Genomic DNA, 22,751 nt, shown 5'->3' on the forward strand with positions numbered 1-22,751 from the left:
AGCACACACTGTGTTGTTTTCTTGGCAGAAAGTACAGGGGAGGAGTGCTTGGTTTTGGTCTTCCTCAAGTGCACATGACCAATTCCACCTGAATTTTTGGGTGGCAGAGAAAAGGCACTAAAGTAATATTCCTGGATACAGTGATTTGAATTCACTGAAAACGCTCTGATCAGTAGTTTCCAAATACACAAGGTTTTCTAGGTCACACTACCCTTACAACACGATGACACAGCAAGGTCCTGTTTCCGGTTTTGAGACTACCTCCAACTACAGGACTCTCACATTAAAAAAAAAAAGATTTTGAAGAGTGCATGTATGCATTTAATTCAAAGAGACTAAGAGCTACACAACTTAATCTCCAGTAGTTACTATATAAAACGTGCATCTATATATTTACAAGGTATTCTTACCGCCCAGCCACTGAGTAAAGATCAAAAGAACAGAGTACTCTTCTACCATAGTCCTTTGAAAAGGTTTGATAGAAGGGAGAACTGTGTATTTGTGGTAAGAGAACAGGAAATACAAGCAAGTTGACAAGACTAAGTTTATTCTATTATTTTTATTAATAAAAAATTAACCATGATCATATAAAATGAGTGGCTGGGCTTAGAGTTTGCTACACCAAAGAAAGTAAAAAATACTTGAGATTGTGTTACAGTGATTTATAATAGCATTCCTTGATAGGCATTTTAACTTTAGCATTTAGGCTTATCTCTTAAATATATAAAACGAACCCTTAGGATCAGGGATGGGTCGTCACAGCTACTTACAAACCAAAAAGTGTTTCCAAGAGATAGGATCCACACTCTCAAGCTACCTCCCAACAGGATCCTCTGCTAAGCTGCCCAATCGGAAATCAGAGAATCACCCACATTCCCATGGGAAGGGGACCCCATTTGCCACGCAGGTGTTAGGAATAAATAACAAAGTAAGGATGTGCGCATGATCCCCAGATAAATTAGTATAAGTGCCATCGAGAATTAGCAGACATATAACCAATGTGTTTAAATACAAAGTCCAAAAGATACAGTAATTTTATTACATAAAAATTCTGTGTACTAAAAATGTTAACTTACAAGACATACTATTTTATAAGTGTAGAGGGAGTTATGATGGAATTTAATTAAAATTTTCATGACTGAAGAAAACAGGTAGTGAAAATATAAGCACTCCATCCTCTAAATTCAAGACTGTTATAACCATTCTCTAATAATATAAATGCCTGCTTGACTCATCTTTCAAAAATAAAGTCCATTTTGTTCTCCACAAAAGCTTCTTGCGGGGCCAACAAAGATATGCCCCATCTATCAAAACAGGGCTGTCTTCATCTTTGGATAAGGTGTCACCACTTGAGAAAAGTGTAGCCAGACAGATTACTATATTTATCTGATACAGCAGCTGGGAGTCCATTAAGCACTTTTGAACACTGTACCTTTAAAAACTTTCTCTTTAATATAGCTTTGGAAAAAAAATATCCATAGCAAAGTACATTTCATTCTGACTGGACAGCAGAAAAATACAAAAAAGGAATGTAGTGTCAGTTCTACCCATGATATCCCTTGATGCTATGTTTCCACTCTATTATATGACTAACAAAAAAGTCTAGTTAAAACATCTTAAAGTCTTTTGACTTACTAGTATTCAGGGAAGACAAAAAATGAAATTACTATAAAAAGTCTTTAAAATTTTGGTTCTCATTTACAACAATTTCATTAACAGTGAAGTATAGATACAATGTATCTAATATGCCCACAACTACATTTAAAAATCTCTAGTAGCATTTAGAGATAGCAAAATCTTCAATACTAATATATATTTGAAACATGTTCACATAGAACCAAGACCTCTCTCCTCCATGAAAAGAACACTTGTTAAAAATAATTAACAGATATACCAATAAAACAACAGACTCAATTCAGTTCAGTTCACCCAAGGGCATGACACAGATTTTGGCTTAAAGAGGTAGATTCAAAAGAAAAAGAAAACCAGATTCTCCGTTCTTTGTCACTTTTATTCAGTAGTAGTTTTTTTTTTTTTCCTTATTTTCAGCGCCAGACATGGCAAGGAGTGATTACAGCCAACTGTTATTAAAACATTTGTTCGCAACATGTACCCCCTTTACCGTGGACCCCAAGCTGACTCATTTTGTGTGCTTTCATTCTTTTTCTCATTTTTAATATACCACCACCAAGACCAGGTGGAAGGGGCTAGGTAAGAGATGGAGGGGGAGAGTCCAGGAGGCCAGAGAGGAGGAATGCTACAAGCCACAGTAAGAATGAGCTGTATTTAATTTAAAAAAGGGGAAGGGGTGTACCCCACAAATGATACAGTAATGAGGATACACAATTAAATCCCATAGCATGACTGAAGGCTTTCACTGTGTTTGACGTCATCACAATGGAAGGCATAAAAAGTGGAGTAAATCAATGTTGATACAGTCCAATAGTCTAGTCCATTAGGCAAGATGGTGCAAGAAGTCATTTAAATTAAAAGTGCCCTACCCTTACCTAAATGGCTAGCAGACACGGAGAAGCCCAGGGTGGTGAGTGGAGCTCTCTCCATGCAGCTATGAGTGTTGTCGAATGGCACACTGTCAAACACTGGAAAGGGTGCCACAATGGACCCTTCTCTTACAGGTACGAATGCTAGACTCAGCTATCTCAACTAAGCAGGATGTGGGCTCTTCTGCTAGGAATGCCAACCCTAATTCACTTTGTCTTGAAATATATACAGATTGTTTGTAGTAGCTACGGCAATGATATTTTCCTTGGGGTGCCAGGCTGTATGAAGGATTTTCTTGTTGAAGTCTAGGCTGTCAACACTTATTTCATCTTTCTTTCGTTTGCCGCTTGCACAGACTTTGCGTGGCTTCAAAACCGTGCGAGGCTTATTGTTTTCTCGTGATGCTTCTAGGGTTATATCTCGCTTTGTGTTCCTGTCGAACATTCTGAAGAAATTATTGTAGGATCCAGTCATGACAACACTGTAAGAGTAGAGCACCGCGTCAAAACATGTGAAGAGACTGTGTTAACTAAAACTGCTCCAACCTGGCCTCGCGCCCCCAGGGAACAGTGACTGGAAGGCCCCGATTCACTGGAATAAATCAACTGCTTCTGCTAGGACCCTCTTCCAAAGCTGACATGTCCTCATGCAAAGTTCTCAGTCACCCTGAACTAGCTCCCCTGAGCCACCTCTGCAACTGCGGACCATGTCATTTACTGGAGTAGCAGCTTCTTGAAGTACAGCTGCCTGTAGGATTCACAAATTGTCATCTCCCCCACACACGGCAACAGCTGTTCTTATGAAACCAGTGCTTTCTAATGTGAATTATAAACTTTTAAATTTGTTCCAGATAACCAGAGGCCTCTCCCCCTAAAGCCCCCACAGAGGGCGTGTGGATGATGTAATCTAAGATGTCTTCAACCCGCAATCCTCCTGCCTTGACCTATAGAGTGCGCTTGGACGACAGGCCTGTGCCCCTCTGCCTCGCTCAGACAGCCCTGCTGCACAACGCTGCTAGGCCCCCAGGCGTTTACACCGCACACGGCTCCCAGTCGGCACCACCACCAAGCGTCCTCACAGGCACTTCTCAAGACTGGAACGGCCATGTGTGCAGACGGGTGCCACATGGTTCAAATGACTACTCTAACTGAGGTCAGAAAACTAAGGACCTGCTTGCTCTGTAACCAAGAATTATCTTCTACTCGGTAGTATCTATTCTCCCAATAATCTACATCAAACTCAGCTTAGCACATGACCCTGAAGCCAATGGAGCTGTAGTCCTTAAAAAAGGACTTATGTAGCATTCTTGCCAAAAATGTATAACACACAAATTACAACCATTCCTTCACTAGGTGCCAGTGACTCAGGCCTGTAATCCTAGCTACATAGGAGGCTGAAATCTGAGGATCATGGTTCAAAGCCAGCTTAGACAGGTTAAATCCATCAGATTCTTTTTTCTTTTTTTGGCCAGTCCTGGGGCTTGAACTCTGGGCCTGGGTGCTATCCCTGAACTCTTTTTATTCAAGGCCAGCACTCTACCACTTGAACCACAGCACCACTTCCAGCTCTTTTTGTGATTAAGTGGAGGTAAGTCTCATGTACTTTCCTGCCTAGGCTGGCTTTTGAATCATGGTCCTCACATCTCAACCTCCTGGGTAGCTAGGATGACAGGCGTGAGCCACGGTGCCAGACTTGTTTGTGAGCTTCTTTTTTTGTTGGTTGCGGGTCTTGAATCAACTCAAGGTCTGGGCACTGAGCTCTACTGCTCAAGGCTAATAACTCTACTACTTTGAGACACAGTGCCACTTCTCGTTTTTGAGTGGTTAATTGGAGCTAAGAGTCTCATGGGGACTTTTCTGCCTGGGCTGGCTTTAAACTGCAGTTCTCAGATCCCAGCCTCCTGAGTAACTAGGACTACAAGTATAAGTCACCAGGGCCCAACACTTGTGAGATTCTTATCTCCAATTCATTACCAAAATATTGGAAGTTGAGCTGTGGCTCTAGTGGCAGATCACTAACCGCTAGTGAAAAAGATTAGGGACAGTGCCCAGGCCCTGAGTTCAAGCTCTAGGAATGGCACACACATACACCTAAAAGATATGACTATCATAAAAGAACACAACTGGTTGCTGGTGGCTCATGCCTGTAATACTAGCTACTCAGGAAGCTGAGATCTGAGGATGGTAGTTTGAAGCCAACCGAGGCAGGAAAGTCTCTGAAAGATTCTTATCTCCAGTTAACCACCAGAAAACTGGAAGTGGGGCTGTGATTCAAAGTGGTAGAGCACTAGCCTTGAGTATAAAAGCACAGGGACAGCAGCCAGGCCCTGAGAACAAGCCCCACCACCAGCAAAAAAGTAAAATAAATAACAAAGAGAGAGTGATAGAGCAAATAGCACAAGGATATCTGGGTAAAGGCTAAATGACTTCTTTTGCTATGCTATCAAATTTTCAAGTTTGAAATTATTTCAATAAAATCTTTTTAAGGGAAATAATTCCCACTTCAAGCTGCTTTAAACAAGAAGGTGGCAGTGGTAGCATTACACCACAGGCTATTACATAATGCCTTTCTCCAAATTGGTTTAACTTCCTTTACTCTGTAATGACACTGGAATCATATTCAGCTCCCATGATAAAACTACTACTGAATAAAGAACTCCTAATTATCAATAAATCTCAAAGTTACTTTTTCTCAACTTAAGACATAATCAAATGGCAAAAAATTAATGGCAAGGCTAAGGAATATGGCTGAGCAGCAGAGTACTTGCTTTGCATGCTTGAAGCCCTGGGTTTGAGTCCTCGGCACCATATAAGCAGAAAGTGCTAGCCTCGAGCAAAAAGAAGCCAGAGACAGTGCTTGGGCCCTGATTCCAGGACTGCCCACCCCCCCCCACCAAAAACCCACACCTGACAATTACAATTTTTTTGATGCTCCTTTGATAGTGAAAGAATTATGCTGTGACAAAACTAGAGATAAAAATCATAATATCCTCTGATAATATGGATAAAATGATACACACAAATTGTTGCCTCTATGAGGTATTAATGTTAACAAGAGATCATATGGTAATCATAAGAAATCACCACTGCCAAAGGACTTCTCAAAGCAGGCTCACTGTACAGTAACACCAAACTGAAAATTCACTACTTTAATGAATGGTTATCATTTCAGGGAAGTGATTTTAAAAATGCTTCTTGAGCATGGAGTCTCACTATGTTGCCTTGCCTATGCTGATCTTGAACTCCTAAGCACAAGCCATCCTCCAACTTCAGCCTCCCGTGTAGGTAGCAGGCTACAGGCAGGTTCCACGGTGCCTGGCTTCCCACGTGACTCATCGGGTCCACAGCGGGAAACATGTGAAGGAAGTGACACACGTTTCGGTTTATCTTCACTGGTGGAACCAGTGCTTAGTTTTTCACGTGTGATTACCGCAATGCTACATTTCAGATGACTAAATTTACTTCAAGGAATCCATTGAGAAAAATGGTGTTGTGCTTCTAATTTGTCACTCTAAAACTTGCATTGATTTATATAATGCAGCAATCATAATGGAGAAGGCATCTACCAATCCCCTTCCTCTAATACGACTCCTATTTGAGAGGGTTAAGATGACAATTACCTGTCCGAGCCATTCCAACAACATTCAAACTTGTCAAATATGCAGTCGTTCTCATACAGCGAGCAAAGCTTACTTCTGAGGTATTCATGTACCTGGGGAGATGAGACAAACTAAGTGCAAGATCAAGCCACAAAGAACCGGAAAGTGATGCTATTAGCAAGTCCACATACTTTGGAAAGTATCCTTATATAGGCATATACAAATACCTTTTCATATTAAATCTTACCTTCTTAACAAAATAAAGGTATTATATCAACTTCTACAAACACACAAATCTTATTTTAGGGAAGCACGTTTTCCTAGGGTATACAAGTTAAAAATCCTGTCCTGGACAGGACACAAATACTCTGATAAACTTGACTAAAACAAGAGTAACAAAAGAGCACTACAGCAGTGTTCATTATCACTACTTTCTTTTCAGTCCACCAACTGCTGATAAATTTTTTTGGGGTGTGGGGGGGTTTACGAGGCTTTGAACCCAGGGCCTTGTGCTTGGCACATGTACTACCATTTGAGCCCCCCTACTCCTTTTGCTTCAGTTATTTTTCATATAGTCTTGTGCTTTTTGCTTGGAGTTGGCCATGAATCATGATCTTTCTATGTTATACCTCTTGAGTAGCTGACATACGTATGTCCTGCCACATTCTACCTGCTTATCTCTTTTGTGTGCTGGTCCTGGGGCTTGAACTCAAAGGCCTGGGAGCTGTCTCTGGGCTTTTTTGCTCAAGGCTAGTCCACTCTACCCCTTGAGCCAGAGCTTCACTTTTGGTGCTTAAATGGAGCTAAGAGTCTCCGACTTTCCTGTGCAGGCTGTGTTTCAAACTGTGATCCTCAGATCCTAGTCCTCCTGAATACCTAAGACTATAGGTGTGAGCCACTGGTACACCTGGCTGGCCACAAATTTAATTTAGGTCTACATTTAAAATAGTTTGGTAATGGCTACTCTAGTTGTAAATGCATAATCAAAAAATTTTGATTAGCATAACTTGTTATACAATGATGAAAGCTAATGAAAGTTTCTTTGATAAATTAAGATTTCTGTATTTACTCACTAAAGTATAAACTAGAAAATAAGTTTGGTATTTTAAAAAAGGACTCTGAGAAGCATGATTTATTCCAACGTTAGTGCTGTAAATTACAAAGGAAGTTCAAGTGTTTACTGCAGTGGTGTGTGTGCGCATGCGTGTATGTATGTTTATCAACTATTCTTTTTACGGAAGAGGACCAAAACAAGCAGCAATAGCAGTGAACAGTAGGTGCGCCCTTTCAGTTGAGTGTCTTGCCATGCAGACCAGTATAGCCTTGAACTCATGATACTTCTGAATGCTGGGTACACACTACAATATCCCTGGCCCTAACCTAATTTTAAATGTCCATTTTGAGCCTAATTGGATTAAGTCCTGTTCTATCCAACACAGAATTGGGATCAGTACCATTACAAACCACTCTCTACAAACCACTTCAAAATGCTCTTGAAAGAAGAAAACATGCAAGTACCTGGTATGTCTCCACAGGCCTGTTTTCCATATTTAAGTCCCAAATTTTGACTGACAAATAGTCTCTCGTCATCATATAGCGGCCACTATGGCTAAATTTTACATCCGAAATAGAGGAGATGATTTCAGAAAAAAATGACCTGTTACTGGGATCTTCAGGTTCTTCAAACACTAGAAAGCAAAAAGAAGGTAATGTATGTGTGTGCACACGCACGCAGTCCAGTACTGGGGCTTAATCTGCAGCCTTACATCCTCATTTGGCCTTTTCACTCACAGCCACCACTTTACCACTTGAGCCATGCCTCCAAGTCTGGCTTTGTGCTGGCTAAATGGAGGTAAGAGTCTCATAGATTTATCTGTCCCAGATGGCTTTGAACAGATGGCTTGTGGCATGAGCCACAAGCACCAAGCAAGGTTAGGTATTTTCATAATGACCAACCATTTTCTAATAAAATAATTGATAAGTCTTCTAAGAGAAGTAAAATTATAGGCTAATAAACAACTGGAAAATATCTCCCAACTCTAAAATTTAATTCCCCCAAAAAGTTTAAGAAAATGCCGGCCTGTCTAATTGTAGATGCAGGGTATACAATGCACGTTCAGTCACCCAGCTAATTTAGGAGAACTTAGTGCACCTCACCCGGCTATCACACTCTACCACCTGCCTTACTGACTCTGGCCACCATCGCCCTGACACACCACTGTTTCCCACCAACTCACCCCACGCTATCTTTCTAGTAGCCATGTAAAACTTTTTTTGGTAACCATGTACTTGAATTTGCAAGTACTCATAACAGCATGAGAACAAGAATATCACAGGGCTGGGGATATAGCCTAGTGGCAAGAGTGCCTGCCTCGGATACACGAGGCCCTAGGTTCGATTCCCCAGCACCACATATACAGAAAACGGCCAGAAGTGGCGCTGTGGCTCAAGTGGCAGAGTGCTAGCCTTGAGCGGGAAGAAGCCAGGGACAGTGCTCAGGCCCTGAGTCCAAGGCCCAGGACTGGCCAAAAAAAAAAAAAAGAATATCACAGCCCCTTAATGTTCTGAAGGTAATATTTTCCCATCTTTAATTTTAAGCAACTTTTTAGAATAAATCTGGGGAGAGACAGAGATAGGGACTGGGGGGACGACGACACAAAGGGACTCCTCTACTTGAATACAAGGTTGGAGAGTTCATTCAAATACAGATTTTCCAAGTCTAGCACTGAACTACAAATTACAGTCACTGAAAATCAAAAGCCAGGCCCCCAAGGGAACCCGGCTGCGTTCTTCTGGTGAGAATGCAGTAACGCCTCCTACAGAGTCAAGCATCTAACCAAGGCTACAGCAGGTCTCCACGTACATCTCAGGCTAGTGTCAAGCAAATAAAATAAGGTATTGTTATGAAGATGCATGGAACTTACGCTTAGAGTGCCTGTCACAGAGGGCAGATGCCCTCATGTCACATAACCGAATCGTTCCTTTACTGCTGCTGTAGACAAACGTGTTACAGCTGTTTGGATGGAATTCTGCAGCTGTAATCACCTCTGTGAGCTCTTCCATATTGGCAGGCTTGATATCCACAATATCTGGACAGCATTTCATTAAGGAATTCCCACTTGGAAACAAGGTCAGTAAGATCCTACAATTCTCAAACTAAAATTCATCCACAGACCTAAGAAGTATTAAAACTTTTAAAGCTAACCACCAACCAACTAGATTTTTAGAAGACAAAAATGGGCAAAATTAAGATATTGGGGGGGGGGGGCGCTTTAGGCTATGAATCCCAGAAGTCAACTTGGCAGAGTGGCATGTGCCTATAATCTCAGCACTTGGGAGATGCAAAGGCAAGAAGAGGATCACAAGCTCCATGCCAATACTGGTTACTTAGTAAGACAGTCTCAAAAAGCCAAGCCAAAATAAAACTAAAACCAAAAAAAGGAAATCCCAGAAGCTATAGAGAACAATGACACTATGTAAACAAAAAGAGAACTCCAAAACATGTATATACACAAGAGGATGAAAGGAGTGAATTGTACCACAAATAAGATCTCAATTAATGCAAAAAAGGGGTACTTTTAAAAAAGCAACCCCCCCCCCCAAACAAAAAAATCATGCTAGTCCCATGGAAAACCTGGGAAAGAATAAACCAAAACAAGCTTTTCACTAATTAGACTGGAAAATGAACAAGAAGACAGCCTCTCCTACACACCTTGGTAAAGCATGAATTTTGACAAGCTTCGTCCATCTTGAAATGACTGCTACTTGGAAAATACACACATTGAGTAGAAATAGTTGCTATCATTTATCAAAACTTTCCATTTTGAGTACATATTTGTGTTTATGAATGTACACCAGTACAAACACTTGGAATTACACACGTGTGTATACAGAAAAATTCAGAGAACATAAATAGAAGTGTGCTTTGGAGGGCTGGGGGCATGGCTTCTCTGGTAGATTACTTGCCTAGCATGTTCAAAGTCCCAGTGCAATCCTGGTACTCCAGAAAAGGGTGCAGGCTCAACAGTTTCTACTAACACTATTTATACTTTGCAACCCATATGCACTTGTTTTCTAACCTCAGTGAGAATATTTCTGATTGCCAAAAAAGCTCATTATAAAAAGTGAAGTTTCTGCCAAGTCCTGGTGGCTCACATCTGTAATCCTAGCTACTCAGGAGGCTGATTTCTAAAGATTGTGGTTCAAAGGCAGCCCAGGCAGGAAAGTCTATTAAGACTTATCTCCAATTAACCACCAGGAAACTGGAAATGGTGCTATGGCTCATAGGGGTAGAGTGCTCGCCTAGAACAAAAAAGTCAAGGCCTTCAGCTCAAGTCCCACAACCAACACCCCACCCCCCAAAAAAAGGAGAGAGAAATTTCTATGTTCATAAATACAAACAAAAACCTATGAAACCAATGAACACAGTATTTTCTTTACCAAAAACTACAACAAAGCACATATCATCAGATTAAGTGGATACTAAAACTTCTATCTGTAATTTCCAGATGCCAAAGATTTATTCGCAAATCATCTGCAGATAAATAAGTTTCATAATCACTATTAATAGAAATTGAATTGATGTGGTATGTATGAGCATTGGCAAATATTCTTCGTGGACTGGCCTCAACCATTAGATCCATGGGCCTGAAGACTGGCACCTGTTAATAGTACATGAAAAACAGAATTTACAAAAGGTTAGCAGTTACAAGTTCAGAACACATCATTATTCCAGTTTTTGAGACTTAGTTCTAAAAAGCAAATAAGCTGACCCTTTGTTGAACAGGAAAACAAACAGTTGGGAAAATTTATCTCCTTTTATTGGTAGCAATGTTATTACAATTTGTACTTCTTGAAAGATAGGCAAAATTATTAATGTTTAAACCATAGCACCCAATTCTTTGTATTTTTAAGCTACCAGCTTTGGCCCATTTCTACTTTTTTGGTCTCCAAAGAAAATTAATTTTGAAATGGTAAATACAGCATAAAATCAAGTGCTAATTTCTTTTTTTCTTTTTTTTTTTTTTGCCAGTCCTGGGCCTTGGACTCAGGGCCTGAGCACTGTCCCTGGCTTCTTTTTGCTCAAGGCTAGCACTCTGCCACTTGAGCCACAACGCCACTTCTGGCCATTTTCTGTATATGTGGTGCTGGGGAATTGAACCCAGGGCTTCATGTATAGGAGAGGCAAGCACTCTTTTGCCACTAGGCCATATCCCCAGCCCTCAAATGCAAATTCTATGCATGCTTATCTAAAGTCACTATGTAGTTCAAGTTCAGCGTCTATGTTTAAATGGGTATTTTCAATGTGATACATCATTATAAAAACTTCTGGGGGCCTGGGACTTAACAGTAATCGCTCCTATCGAAGTCTTACTCAAACTCCTGTACAGAATCATATAAACTAGTATTAGAAACTTCTTTCAAGCACTTACTCGTAGTGTAGTAACTGTAGTAGGGTCTCTATACCTTCCATCTTCTTCTTTCAAGTTATACCCTTCTGGTCTTTTGTCTCTTTCACTGATTTTCCATAATTTTATTGTTTTATCTGGGGGTAGAATGAAGTATTCAAAAGGCAAAACTGGCAGAAAAACCATTTAGGACATTTTAAAACATAGCATTTTATACTTCACTTAAAACCATCGTGACTGTATTAATAAAAATACAATTATAATGTGAGTAAAATACATAGAAGCACAGCACAGAAATTACAAATATGTAACAATGTTAATCAAATATATGCCAAGATGTCTATCCTTAAAAAACAATAGAAGCTATAGGAAAGCAATTATTCATGAGTGTGAACAGATATTTGTACAAACATAAAAAGATATTTAGAATCAAATCTCAGGGCACAGATCCCTTGGTTCCTTCCCTTGCAGGTCCTGTCAGACTCCCTCCTAGCCCAGGATACCTCACTCAAGTCTCTCCTCCTCCTCCCGGGTCAGTGCTTCCTAAGTCTGGAATAGGGTGTGAAAAGTATTGATTGAAAGGCACATGTCACAATTCCTTCAAGACATATGCCCTTCAAGATATTTTCTAAAAGGAAACTTTTATTTTAGGATCTATTTTAAGCCTAGAACACAGCTGCAACAGCAGCACAATATTCCTATGTACCCTTCACCTGGTTTCCTCTAATGCCAAAATCTTTTGCAACCATGGCATATTTGTCAAGACTAAGAAATTAACACTGTTCCCAAGTGTTTCTCTCCAAACTTAGAACATTTAGTCCTCAAGTGCCCTGAAGCTTCTCTGACTCAACTGCTTCTCAATGGTGGTCAAGTACTTTGTAGTGTCCATCCCTCAACTGGGATTGCCTGCTGTTACAGGAGACGGACCTGGTGGTGTTCTATCATTTGGGCTCTCACTGTACAGTGTTACCTTTGTAAATTCTCTGTAGGGATGAGTATCAATCCCTTATTTGGAATTATCACTATGAGGGACTTAAGTATGCTTATTTTTATTGGTGTTAATCAAAAAATGGCACTTTTATATGAAAGCATGACATCTTAATAATTTTGTAAACAAAACATAAGCACAGGGACTGGGAATATGATGGCTTAGTGGTAGAGTGCTTGCCTCACATACATAAAGCCCTGGGTTCGATTCCTCAGCACCACATATATAGAAAAAGCCAGAAGTGGCACTGTGGCTCAAGTGGCAGAGTGCTAGCCTTGAGCAAAAAGAAGCCAGAGACAGTGCTCGGGCCTTGAGTTCAAACTCCAGGACTGGCAAAAACAAACGAACAAAAACAAAAACAGCACGTAATGCCATTTTATAAAAGAATTACAAAACAACTCCCAGAATGACCAATGACTCTCTAGCCTGGCAATGTCTATCGTCTAGTTTATAAGAATGTTTGTTCTCCCTGCAGATTACCCGGCAAAGAGGAAATGTAAACAGAGTAAAATTGCCTTTAGTACTTTATTCTTCTGAAATCACCATCTGAAGACAGTGACAACTCTTCAGTGACAAGTGGTTTCGTCCTGCCACACTGGACTCTTTTTATGTGTGTACTGGTCCTAGGACTTGAACTCAGGGCCTGGGTGCTGTTCCTTAGCTTCTTTGATCAAGGGTAGCTAGCAATCTACCACTCGAGTCACGGCTCCATTTCCAGCTTTTTGGGGGTAATTACACGAGAGTCTCACAGACTGTCCTACCTGGACTGGCTTCAAACTGCAATCCTTAGATTTCAGCCTCTTGAATAGCTAGGATTACAGGTGTGAACAACTGACCCCTGGCTGGGCCCTAGTCCTCCCCAGCCCCCTTGTTGGTCCTGGGGCTTGAACTCAGGGCCTGGCACAGTCCCTGTAATTGTCCACTCAAGGCTAATGTTCTACCGCTTTGAGTCACAGATCCACTTCCAGTTTTCTAGTGGCTAATTAGAGATAAGAGTCCCAAGGACTGTCCTGCATGGGCTGGCTTTGAGCCATGATCCTCAGAACTCAGCCTCCTGAGTAGATAGGGACACAGATGTGAACCACCAGTACCCAGCTTGGATCCTACTTTGCACACACAAAAACGTAATCTTTGTTTTGTTTACAATTCATTTTCACAACAAAGAAAGTGACAATGCATTCTACAATACTATTAAATATTTTGTGAAATTAGTGAATGATTGTTTGCATTCAGCCACTCAAATTTATTTTGGAGGCACTTTTAATTCTGTCTACAGAAAAAAATGACATGGATTCACTAGCCCCTGACCCAGGCACTGGAATAGCCAGCAGCTTCTGTCCACTCCAAGTCCTACAGTGCTCAGGGTCTAGAAGACTCTGTGCGTGATGGCCGTCAAAGAGTCACGATGAAGCCTCTATGGCAGACCCAGGTGGAACCAACAGACTAGAAAGGTAGGTTTTAATTTCATCTAAACTCGCAAGCACAGGTCTGCTTGCAAGTATACTGGAGGGACAGTGATGGACTTGAGCAAGAAACGACACCCTGAGAACTTCCGGAAGCCCCAGGACTGGCAAAAAAAAAAAAGGAAACCGCTCAAGGACATTGCTCTTGGGAAGGAAGAGGATCCATTCTAGAACACTAGAATACGCACCCACAGAGAACACAGAAAAGTAAAGACTGACTTACCATTGGTAGACAATAAAAACTGAGCAGCATTTTTCTGGGGTAACCACCTAATTTTGTTGATCTTTTCTTCTATTTCTAAACTTTTCAAGTAGTCAAATTCTGGCTCATGGCTCTGGAAGGTACTGTAAACATTATATTCTCCTCTGCTATGAGACTGGATTTTGTTCTAAAATGGAAAAAAAAAAAAAGATTTGGAACAACTGTTGAGAAACATTCCAAAGAAATCAAACATGTAAATCAATTCCAATAGACAGAAAATACTAACTCACTTAACTATCTTGACTCACTTAACTATGTTCTGCTTTGTGTATTTAAAGACTTCACAGAATAAATACAGCTCAGATGAGGAGAAAAAAAGCTAACAATAAGCTTCATTCAGTAGAAAAACAGTGGAATAATTATGGATCAATTATATTGCCAAGTTACTGTTATATATTAAAGAGCACAGAATCATACTGATTAAGAGAAATGAAAACTAAAACTAATGACCCAAAGAGATTCATCTGAAAGGTAACACTTTGTCCACTGTAGGGGAACCATTCCATTCTGCTGTTAAATGATGTTTCATATTCTTTTCTTTTTAGGTGTCTGCCTCTTTGGGAAGATTGTTTCAAAAGACAAGTTTTCATAAATGCAATGGCCCTATTTGATCCCTATGACATACTCTGAGACCAAAGTTATTGAGAAATTTTGCTAGCAATTAAGTTCACATTCAGTACTACCCAGCAGTGCCCCTGTGACCCTACCAATGGTGGAGCCCGTATCTTTCAAGTCGTATTACATATACATACTGGTGATTTGTTTCTTTTTGGATCCATTTGAAAAAAAAATGAAGCAACTAAATACAGACACTATAATCATGGATTTCTTTGGTTAACACAAATGCCTCAGCAAAAGGAAAAATTATAATCATGTTTACAATTTCATCTCCGTACAATTACTTTAAAAACACTAAAAAAGGGTCATTAAAAAAAAAAATCTTATGGAGGACTGGGAATATGGCCTAGTGGCAAGAGTGCTTGCCTCCTACACATGAAGCTCTCGGTTTGATTCCCCAGTACCACACATATGGAAAACGGCCAGAGGGGCGCTGTGGCTCAGGTGGCAGAGTGCTAGCCTTGAGCAGGAAGAAGCCAGGGATGGTGCTCAGGCCCTGAGTCCAAGGCCCAGGACTGGCCGAAAAAAAAAAAAAATCTATGGAAAACATTTAAATTAAAAAACCCTAAGGGCTGGGAATATGGCCTAGTGGCAAGAGTGCTTGCCTCATATACATGAAGCCCTGGGTTCAATTCCTCAGCATCACATATATAGAAAATGGCCAGAAGTGGCGCTGTGGCTCAAGTGGCAGAGTGCTAGTCTTGAGCAAAAATCCAGGGACAGTGCTCAGTCCCTGAGTCTAAGGCCCAGGACTGGCAAAAACAAACAAACAACAAAAAAGAAAACCTTAATCTGAGCTATCAAAATGTCATCTATTGTTATTGTATCTCCTGAATTCAGAGAATAATCCTGGAAGTATGTTTTGGCTTTTTCAAATAGCCTGATGATGCAAACTGTTCACTCACATAGTTGTTTTGATCCCTGTGAGAATAGCATCGATTATGAGTAGGTTTGTCAACATTAAGAATGCAGAGTAAGCTGTGCACAGGTCGCTCAAGCCTATAATCCTAGAAGGCTTAGATCTGAGGATCACAGTTCAAAGCTAGCCTGAGCAGGAAAGTCTATAAGACTCTTATCTCCAATTGAACATCAGAAAACCAGAAATGGAGCTGTGGCTTAATGTGAGAGCACTAGCCTTGAGAGAAAGAGCTCAGGACGGCACCCAGGCCCTGAGTTCAAACCCCATTAAGAGTATCAAAGAGCAGTAATTATCCACCCTGGGACTATGCAGGGGGTAAAAACCAAATACAGAGCTTGGTTCCCAGCACCTCATCCATTACCTAAACACACTCAAGTATCGCATTAGAAGGAATGTCAGAAATCTCACCTAAAATTACCCACCCAGTCTCATGGTTCATTGTTATACCATGAAAACTACAACATACCAGATAACAATTTGATATTCAGGATGAATGCTATTCAATGGGCACTCCAAGAAGAGACATAATACTATGTGTACACACGAAGGCTTTTGCAAGGGTGCAATCTTTCTTCTGCTAACTACCATCTGGATACTTTTGCATGGCCCATAATGACACAGAGGCAGATAAGCCCACAGAGCTGACATGGAACATCAGTCCGTCCTGTTCCATATGAAAGATTTTGCAGGCCTTACTTATATAGTCCTGGGGCCAGACAATCCCCTCAAGGACAGAGACTGAGCGGGGAATTCCCACCTTCCACCTAAGTTGTGTCTGTTGAGGGGGCGGCAGTGAGAGGTGGGCACATGAGTGGAGGGAGGAGAGTGAAAAATGCAGTCATTATGTTCAATGCATGTTATATAAAAATTGAACTATGAAACTTGAGGTTAAGGATGGGGAAAGATGAGGGAGAATGATGCAAGGGGTAATATTTGATCAAGATGCACTGTACTTATAACCTGACTTCTGGGCGCAGGAGGCTCATGCCTGAAACCCTAGCTACTCGGGAGGCTGAGATCTGAGGATCACAAGGCCAGCTCGGGCAGAAAAGTCCCCGTGAGACTCTTTTCTCCGATAAACCACTCAGAAACTAGAAGTGGCGCTATGGCGCAAGTGGTAGAGCAATCGCCTTGAGCAGAAAGAGGCTCAAGGACAGCACCAAGGCCCTCACAACTGACAAAAAGAAAAAAGGGCTAAATATACATGCTATGCTCAGCAATAAGCAAAAGTACTATTACATGCATGATGTTCTCCTCAAAAATGTAACACCTTAATGAGCTGGAACCTTCAAAAGATTAGTAAGTAGCCAGATGCCAGTGGCTCTCATCTGCAAACTAGCTACTTAGATCTGAAGATTGAGGGTTGAAGCCAGTTTATAGGACTCTTGTCTGTAATTAATCACCAAAAAGTGGGAAGTGGAGCTGTGGCTGAAGTGGTAGAGTGCTAGCCTTAAGCAATTAGAAAAAAGCTCTGGGACAGTGCCCAGGCCCTTAGTTCATACCCCAAGATTGGAAAAAAAATGAAAAATTAAAGATCAGTAAGTATGATTTGGTGGCAGGCTGGAGAGAAAGCTTATCAAAGAAGGCTGAACATGAAGAAATGGATGAACAGTTAACACCCAGGTGTTGGGGATTCATATTGGCCTTAAGGGGGGAAGGGCGATGAGAGCGCTCCCGAGGCACCGCCCTTCCCCCAGCCCTGGGGCAGTGTGGAACTGAGCCACCTATCTTCTTCTGGGTCCAGAACCAGAAGGGGTAGCTTTGAGACCATCCCCCACCTTGCGCCAGCGAGCACTTTTCGCGGGCTTTGCCCAGAGGGCAGTACTATGGGAAGTGACGTTAGCCCATGAGGGAGGTCCTTCCTTGGGAGCTGCTCTTGGATGGACAAGCTCGCCAGTCTATCGCCAGCCCCTGCTCAATCCTCGTCATCATCACTATATTACTGTAAGCCCCTCCCGATTAAACCAGATTGCTCTCCGAAGCACTTGAGATCCGTCTGCGCCTGGCTTCCTTGGATCTTGTTCAGCTGCGTGCACTTTAGGCTTGCCCGTGTCCCTTCGCTCCACCTTGGCCGCCCTGTGGGTCGGGCGCCCAGGGGAGAGGGTGAAAAGGGGAGCACTGATAAGGGAGTAAGCTTAGCATCCCCACACCAGGGGAGGTAAATCTAGCCCAGCACCCAGGTCTTTCAATTCCCAGCTCAAACTCAATCTTAGCTTTTCTCTAACACTAACAACGGAGAAAATAAGGCATTCATTAGCAGCTACTATAGCTAAGTACTCCTCAAAGGTTTTGGATTTCAGAATTTTTCATACTTGGGAATATACATAATGAAATATCTTATTAGAATGTCATCACAAAACTCATTTATGTTTCATATACAACTTATACCACATAGCACAAAGGCAGCTTATATAGCACTTTTAAGTCATTGTACTCATCTTATAACCATCTGCCACTCAGGGTCGGGGTGGAATCCTGCATCTGCGGCATTATGTTGCTTCTCAAAGAATTTCAGATTTTAAGCACTTCAGATTTCTCAACTTTCAGGACCTACTACGTCTGAAGGATAAAACAGGTAAGACCCAAAGGAGGGACTTAAAAATATTGGGTTGGGAATGTGGCTCAGTGGTAGAGTGCTTGCCTAGCATGCATTAAGCTCTGGGTTCAATTCCTTAGTACCACATACACAGAAATAAACAGAAGTGATGCTATGGCTCAAGTGAAGTGGTAGAGCGCTAGCCTTGAGCAAAAAGAAACTCAGGGACAAGGCCAAGCCCTGACTTCAAGCCCAAGGACTGGCTGAAAAATAAAATAAAAACCAAATGATATGCCAAGTATCTGCTGCTATGACTTCTTAAGGTCCATAAAGTTTAATGAAAAGCCTTACCAACAGGTAACAGTAAAAGGCCATAGTAGATCAAATGCCACCGTGTTTTGCAAACAAAGCCACATCATGAAACAGATTAAGAATATTCACTGGAAGTATGGTGCTCACGTGCCTACAAGTCCTAGCAACCCAGGAGGCAGAAGCAGGTAGATGCCTAGTTAACTTTACTGAGGCTACCTCAAAAATAAAAAATACAAACAAAAGGCATAGCTTTTGTGAGAGCATGGCTCAAATGGTAGAGGGCTTGCGTAGCTCGAGTGGGACCCGTGCTTAATCCCCAGTAAACCCCACTTCCCCTACTGAGCCCAGCCTAGGGATCGGCAGCAACTACGTATACTTAGAATGTCTATTTTTCTGGGATTTATCTAAAAAGTTAGAAAAAATTATCTCTGAACTCCCTTCCACTTTTCTACATAATACTATCTTACTGATACATAGGCAGGAATTCCTAAATTCTCACCCAATTGTATTCATTGTAAAGTACACTTATAATCAATCACACAGACCTTGAAGACAACATGGTTTCAGAAACTCTCAAGGCCCGCTTTAAAATAGGGAAAATTAAGCAAAATGTACCAAATACATATTAACCAGTGCCCAGTTTGGAAATATATATGTGCATACACACACACACACACACACACACACACACACACTTTTTTGCCAGTCCTGGAGCTTCCACCCAGGGCCTGAGCGCTAGCCCTGGCTTCTACCATTAAGCCATATTCCCAGCCCTGATTACTCTTTTTTTTTTTTTTTTAACTAATTTTATTTTATTTTTATTTATTTTTTTGGCCAGTCCTGGGCCTTGGACTCAGGGCCTGAGCACTGTCCCTGGCTTCTTTTTGCTCAAGGATAGCACTCTGCCACTTGAGCCACAGCGCCACTTCTGGCCGTTTTCTGTATATGTGGTGCTGGGGAATTGAACCCAGGGCCTCATGTATACGAGGCAAGCACTCTTGCCACTAGGCCATATCCCCAGCCCCTGATTACTCTTTCATATACTCTTTATCTTATTTTCTTTCTCTTCCTCTCCTTTTTTTTTTTTTGCTGGCACTGGGGTACTTGGGGCCTGGATGCTCCCCCTTAGCTTTCTCAGTGAAGCCTCTGGAGATGTTTTCTTTATTCTGTCCAAGCTGGCTTCAACCCTCAGTCCTCCATCTCAGCTTCCTGAGCAGCTAAGATAACAGGTGTGAGACACAGGTGCACAACATTGATCTTATCTTCTGAAACAGGTAAAATATTTGAGCAATCTCACTACCTTAAGACACTCTTTTAGGAAAACAAACTATAATTTATCTACAATTATTGACCAACTCTGTATTACAGCAAACATTTGCCCTATTTTTGCCCAAATTCCAGTCCTGTTTTATATCTCTGTTAAAAATTTTTTCATGCTGGTCCTGGAGCTTGAACTCATCAGGGTATGGGCAATGTCCCCGTGCTCTTTTGCTCATGGCTAGCACTCTACCACTTGAACTACAGCTCCACTTATGGCTTTTTTTTTTTCTTTGCCAGTCCTAGGGCTTGATCTCAGGGCCTGAGCACTGTCCCTGAACTTCTTTTTGCTCAAGGCTAGAGCTCTGACACTTGACCCACAGCGCCACTTCTGGCCTTTTCTGTGCTGAGGAATCAAGCCCAGGGTTTCATGCATGGTAGGCAAGCTCTCTATCGATAAGTCACATTCCCAGCCCCTCCACTTAAAGCTTTTTGATAGTTTACTGGAGATAAGAGTCTCATCAACTTTCCTGCCTGGACTGGCTTTGAATTGTGAATCTCAGACCTCAGCCTCCTGAGTAGCTAAGATCACAGTCATGAGCCTCTAGCTCCCAGCCTCACTTTTGATTTTGACTTTAAACTACCACCTACAGAAGGTGAAAGTGACTTCATTCTCAAGCACTACATTTTCAAGTTAGCTTTTAACACTGTTATTTATATATATATATTTTTTTGGCCAGTCCTGGGCCTTGGACTCAGGGCCTGAGCACTGTCCCTGGCTTCTTCCGACTCAAGGCTAGCACTCTGCCACTTGAGCCACAGCGCCGCTTCTGGCCGTTTTCTGTATATGTGGTGCTGGGGAATCGAACCTAGGGCCTCGTGTATCCGAGGCAGGCACTCTTGCCACTAGGCTATATCCCCAGCCCTGTTATTTATATTTTTATAACTAAAATAATTGGCAAAATTCATGCTTACAAGTTTTTCTTCAATTTTTTCCCCTTAAAACAAAAAGTATGGAAAAGAGCTATATTACCTTTAAGTAAAAACTAGACTGAGAGAAAATAATCCATGGAAGGCCTACTTTTCGGTTAGCTAACATGAAAGGCACGAAAAACAAACAAACAAAAAACCCAAACAAACAAGCAAATAGAGACACCAAGTCAGATGCTGTGAGTAGTGTTTCTGCTATTTATATCTTGGCTTTCTTATTTGTAAATAAAGGGCAATTGTGCTGAAAGTGCCACTTCTCCAAGTATTTCAAGATTCTACAGTCAAGTGTTAGAAACAGAAAATTTGATTGAAATGGTCCCTTCCCCACCAGACCATTCTTTGTGAAGTACAGCTGGAGTTTTAGTTTTCTTTGCTTACAACCAAAAAAGCTAAATTAAATAAATAAAAGGAAACATAGTGTTTGTGCATCTTCTAATCAGACACTATCAATCATTTCTTTTAAAATTAAGTTACCTACCTCACTGGGGTGTTGTGAGGACTAATTCATTAGTGTTTGTAAAGCACTTTGAGATCCTCAGGTCAAAGGCGCTATAGAAGTGCAAAGCAGTAGTATTATTACTAGAGTCTTTGCTTATTCCAGGAACTTCACAATCCTTTAAAACCTAACTTGGAATCATGATTTAGACATACTTGTAAAACCCTGCGATTTATATACATTATGCTAGTTCTTTTTTAATAGACAGGGGGCAGAGGTTTCAAAAAAAAAAAAAAAAGGAGTTTTCTAAAGGATAAACCTTGACCTACAGAGGGAATGAGCCAGGGAAAACCGGTCTGACAAATTTTATCAAATAATTTTAGTGAGAAATTTTGTCAGTCAGATTAGAAGTATGCCTAAAGCGAAAGAAAAAACAAACAAGAATGCACTTAAGTCAAAGATTCTACTACAATGAGAAATTTCTTCAAAGAGCAAGGGAGCAATGTCCAACTCACTCTGAAAGGTAGCAGCACTGCGCTTAAAAATGACATTTAAATCACAGTGACAATATTACTATTAACTGGTATCAAAATAACTGAGCTGTATTTTCTTTAGCCTCCGTACCCTTGGATACACAAAGCAAATCAGGCACTGAGATGGGGGTCAAAGGAACTTTGTTTTACCGAGTTTAAAGAGAAAACTCTTAACTGAGGGCACAGGCTTCAGGACCATTTAAAGTATGGAATAATTCAGCCACTTCCTGCCCTCTTCTTTAACCAAATCTTTTAAAAATTAAAATGTGTTTAAAAATCAAAACAGATATATATGTACACATATGAGGCTAAAAGAACTAGAACTATGTACATATTGAATTCTACTTGATAGATTTCATCTAAAAATGTCAATACCCTTTGGTGAGTTTCTCCAGGGTAACACAAGCTCTAGTCTCAAGGTGAAGATAAAAGTAAGATTAAACTTTACTCACCTCCTGCTCTTGTTGAAAGATGACGACTCTACCACCTTTATCTCCTGTTGCTAGTAATTCTCCAGAATGATTAAATTCTACTGTAGAAATTATATCTGCTGCATAATTGAAACAGAAACAAAAAGACTTCAGTCTTTGTTCTCCAAAACTTGCTAACACATTCAAGTCTACATATCAACCTGTTACCAGAAAAAAGTCCAAAGTTCTTAATGAATACTTTAATCTACTGAAAAGAAAATTCCTCAGAATGAACCAATGTAAAACTTTTTAACAGGAACACAACATGCCTTGCAAGCATGAGGCCTTGAGTTCAAAACTCTAATCTCCCCTGCCCACCCCCCAAACGTATGTAACACTTCACTGAATTTTGCATGATTACTTAAAACATCTTACGTGTATTCCTACGTATCGGTAGCATTGATAATTCATATTTTCACCATGTTTTTTGGGGGGAGGGGGGGAGTTGGTCCTGGGGTT

At 41.0% G+C, this 22,751-nt stretch overlaps 1 protein-coding gene across 2 annotated transcripts in view; it reads right to left on the reverse strand.

The window, feature by feature from the left end:
• Nucleotides 1-1,994: 1,994 nt before the first annotated feature.
• The window catches only part of Ppp2r2a (protein phosphatase 2 regulatory subunit Balpha), a 46,501-nt gene continuing 25,744 nt past the window's right edge, over nucleotides 1,995-22,751 (reverse strand). For both annotated transcript variants that reach the window (XM_048330312.1, XM_048330311.1), the window contains exons 3-10: nucleotides 22,275-22,372; nucleotides 14,183-14,348; nucleotides 11,533-11,645; nucleotides 10,584-10,761; nucleotides 9,025-9,189; nucleotides 7,619-7,788; nucleotides 6,122-6,213; nucleotides 1,995-2,983 (exon numbers count right to left, since the gene is read on the reverse strand). In XM_048330312.1, the coding sequence (XP_048186269.1) occupies nucleotides 2,704-2,983; nucleotides 6,122-6,213; nucleotides 7,619-7,788; nucleotides 9,025-9,189; nucleotides 10,584-10,761; nucleotides 11,533-11,645; nucleotides 14,183-14,348; nucleotides 22,275-22,372 (1,262 nt within the window). In that variant the 3' untranslated portion in view covers nucleotides 1,995-2,703. The remainder of the gene's footprint in view (nucleotides 2,984-6,121; nucleotides 6,214-7,618; nucleotides 7,789-9,024; nucleotides 9,190-10,583; nucleotides 10,762-11,532; nucleotides 11,646-14,182; nucleotides 14,349-22,274; nucleotides 22,373-22,751) is intronic.

Source organism: Perognathus longimembris, chromosome 21, assembly GCF_023159225.1.
Source record: "Perognathus longimembris pacificus isolate PPM17 chromosome 21, ASM2315922v1, whole genome shotgun sequence".
Classification (NCBI taxonomy): Eukaryota; Metazoa; Chordata; class Mammalia; order Rodentia; family Heteromyidae; genus Perognathus; species Perognathus longimembris.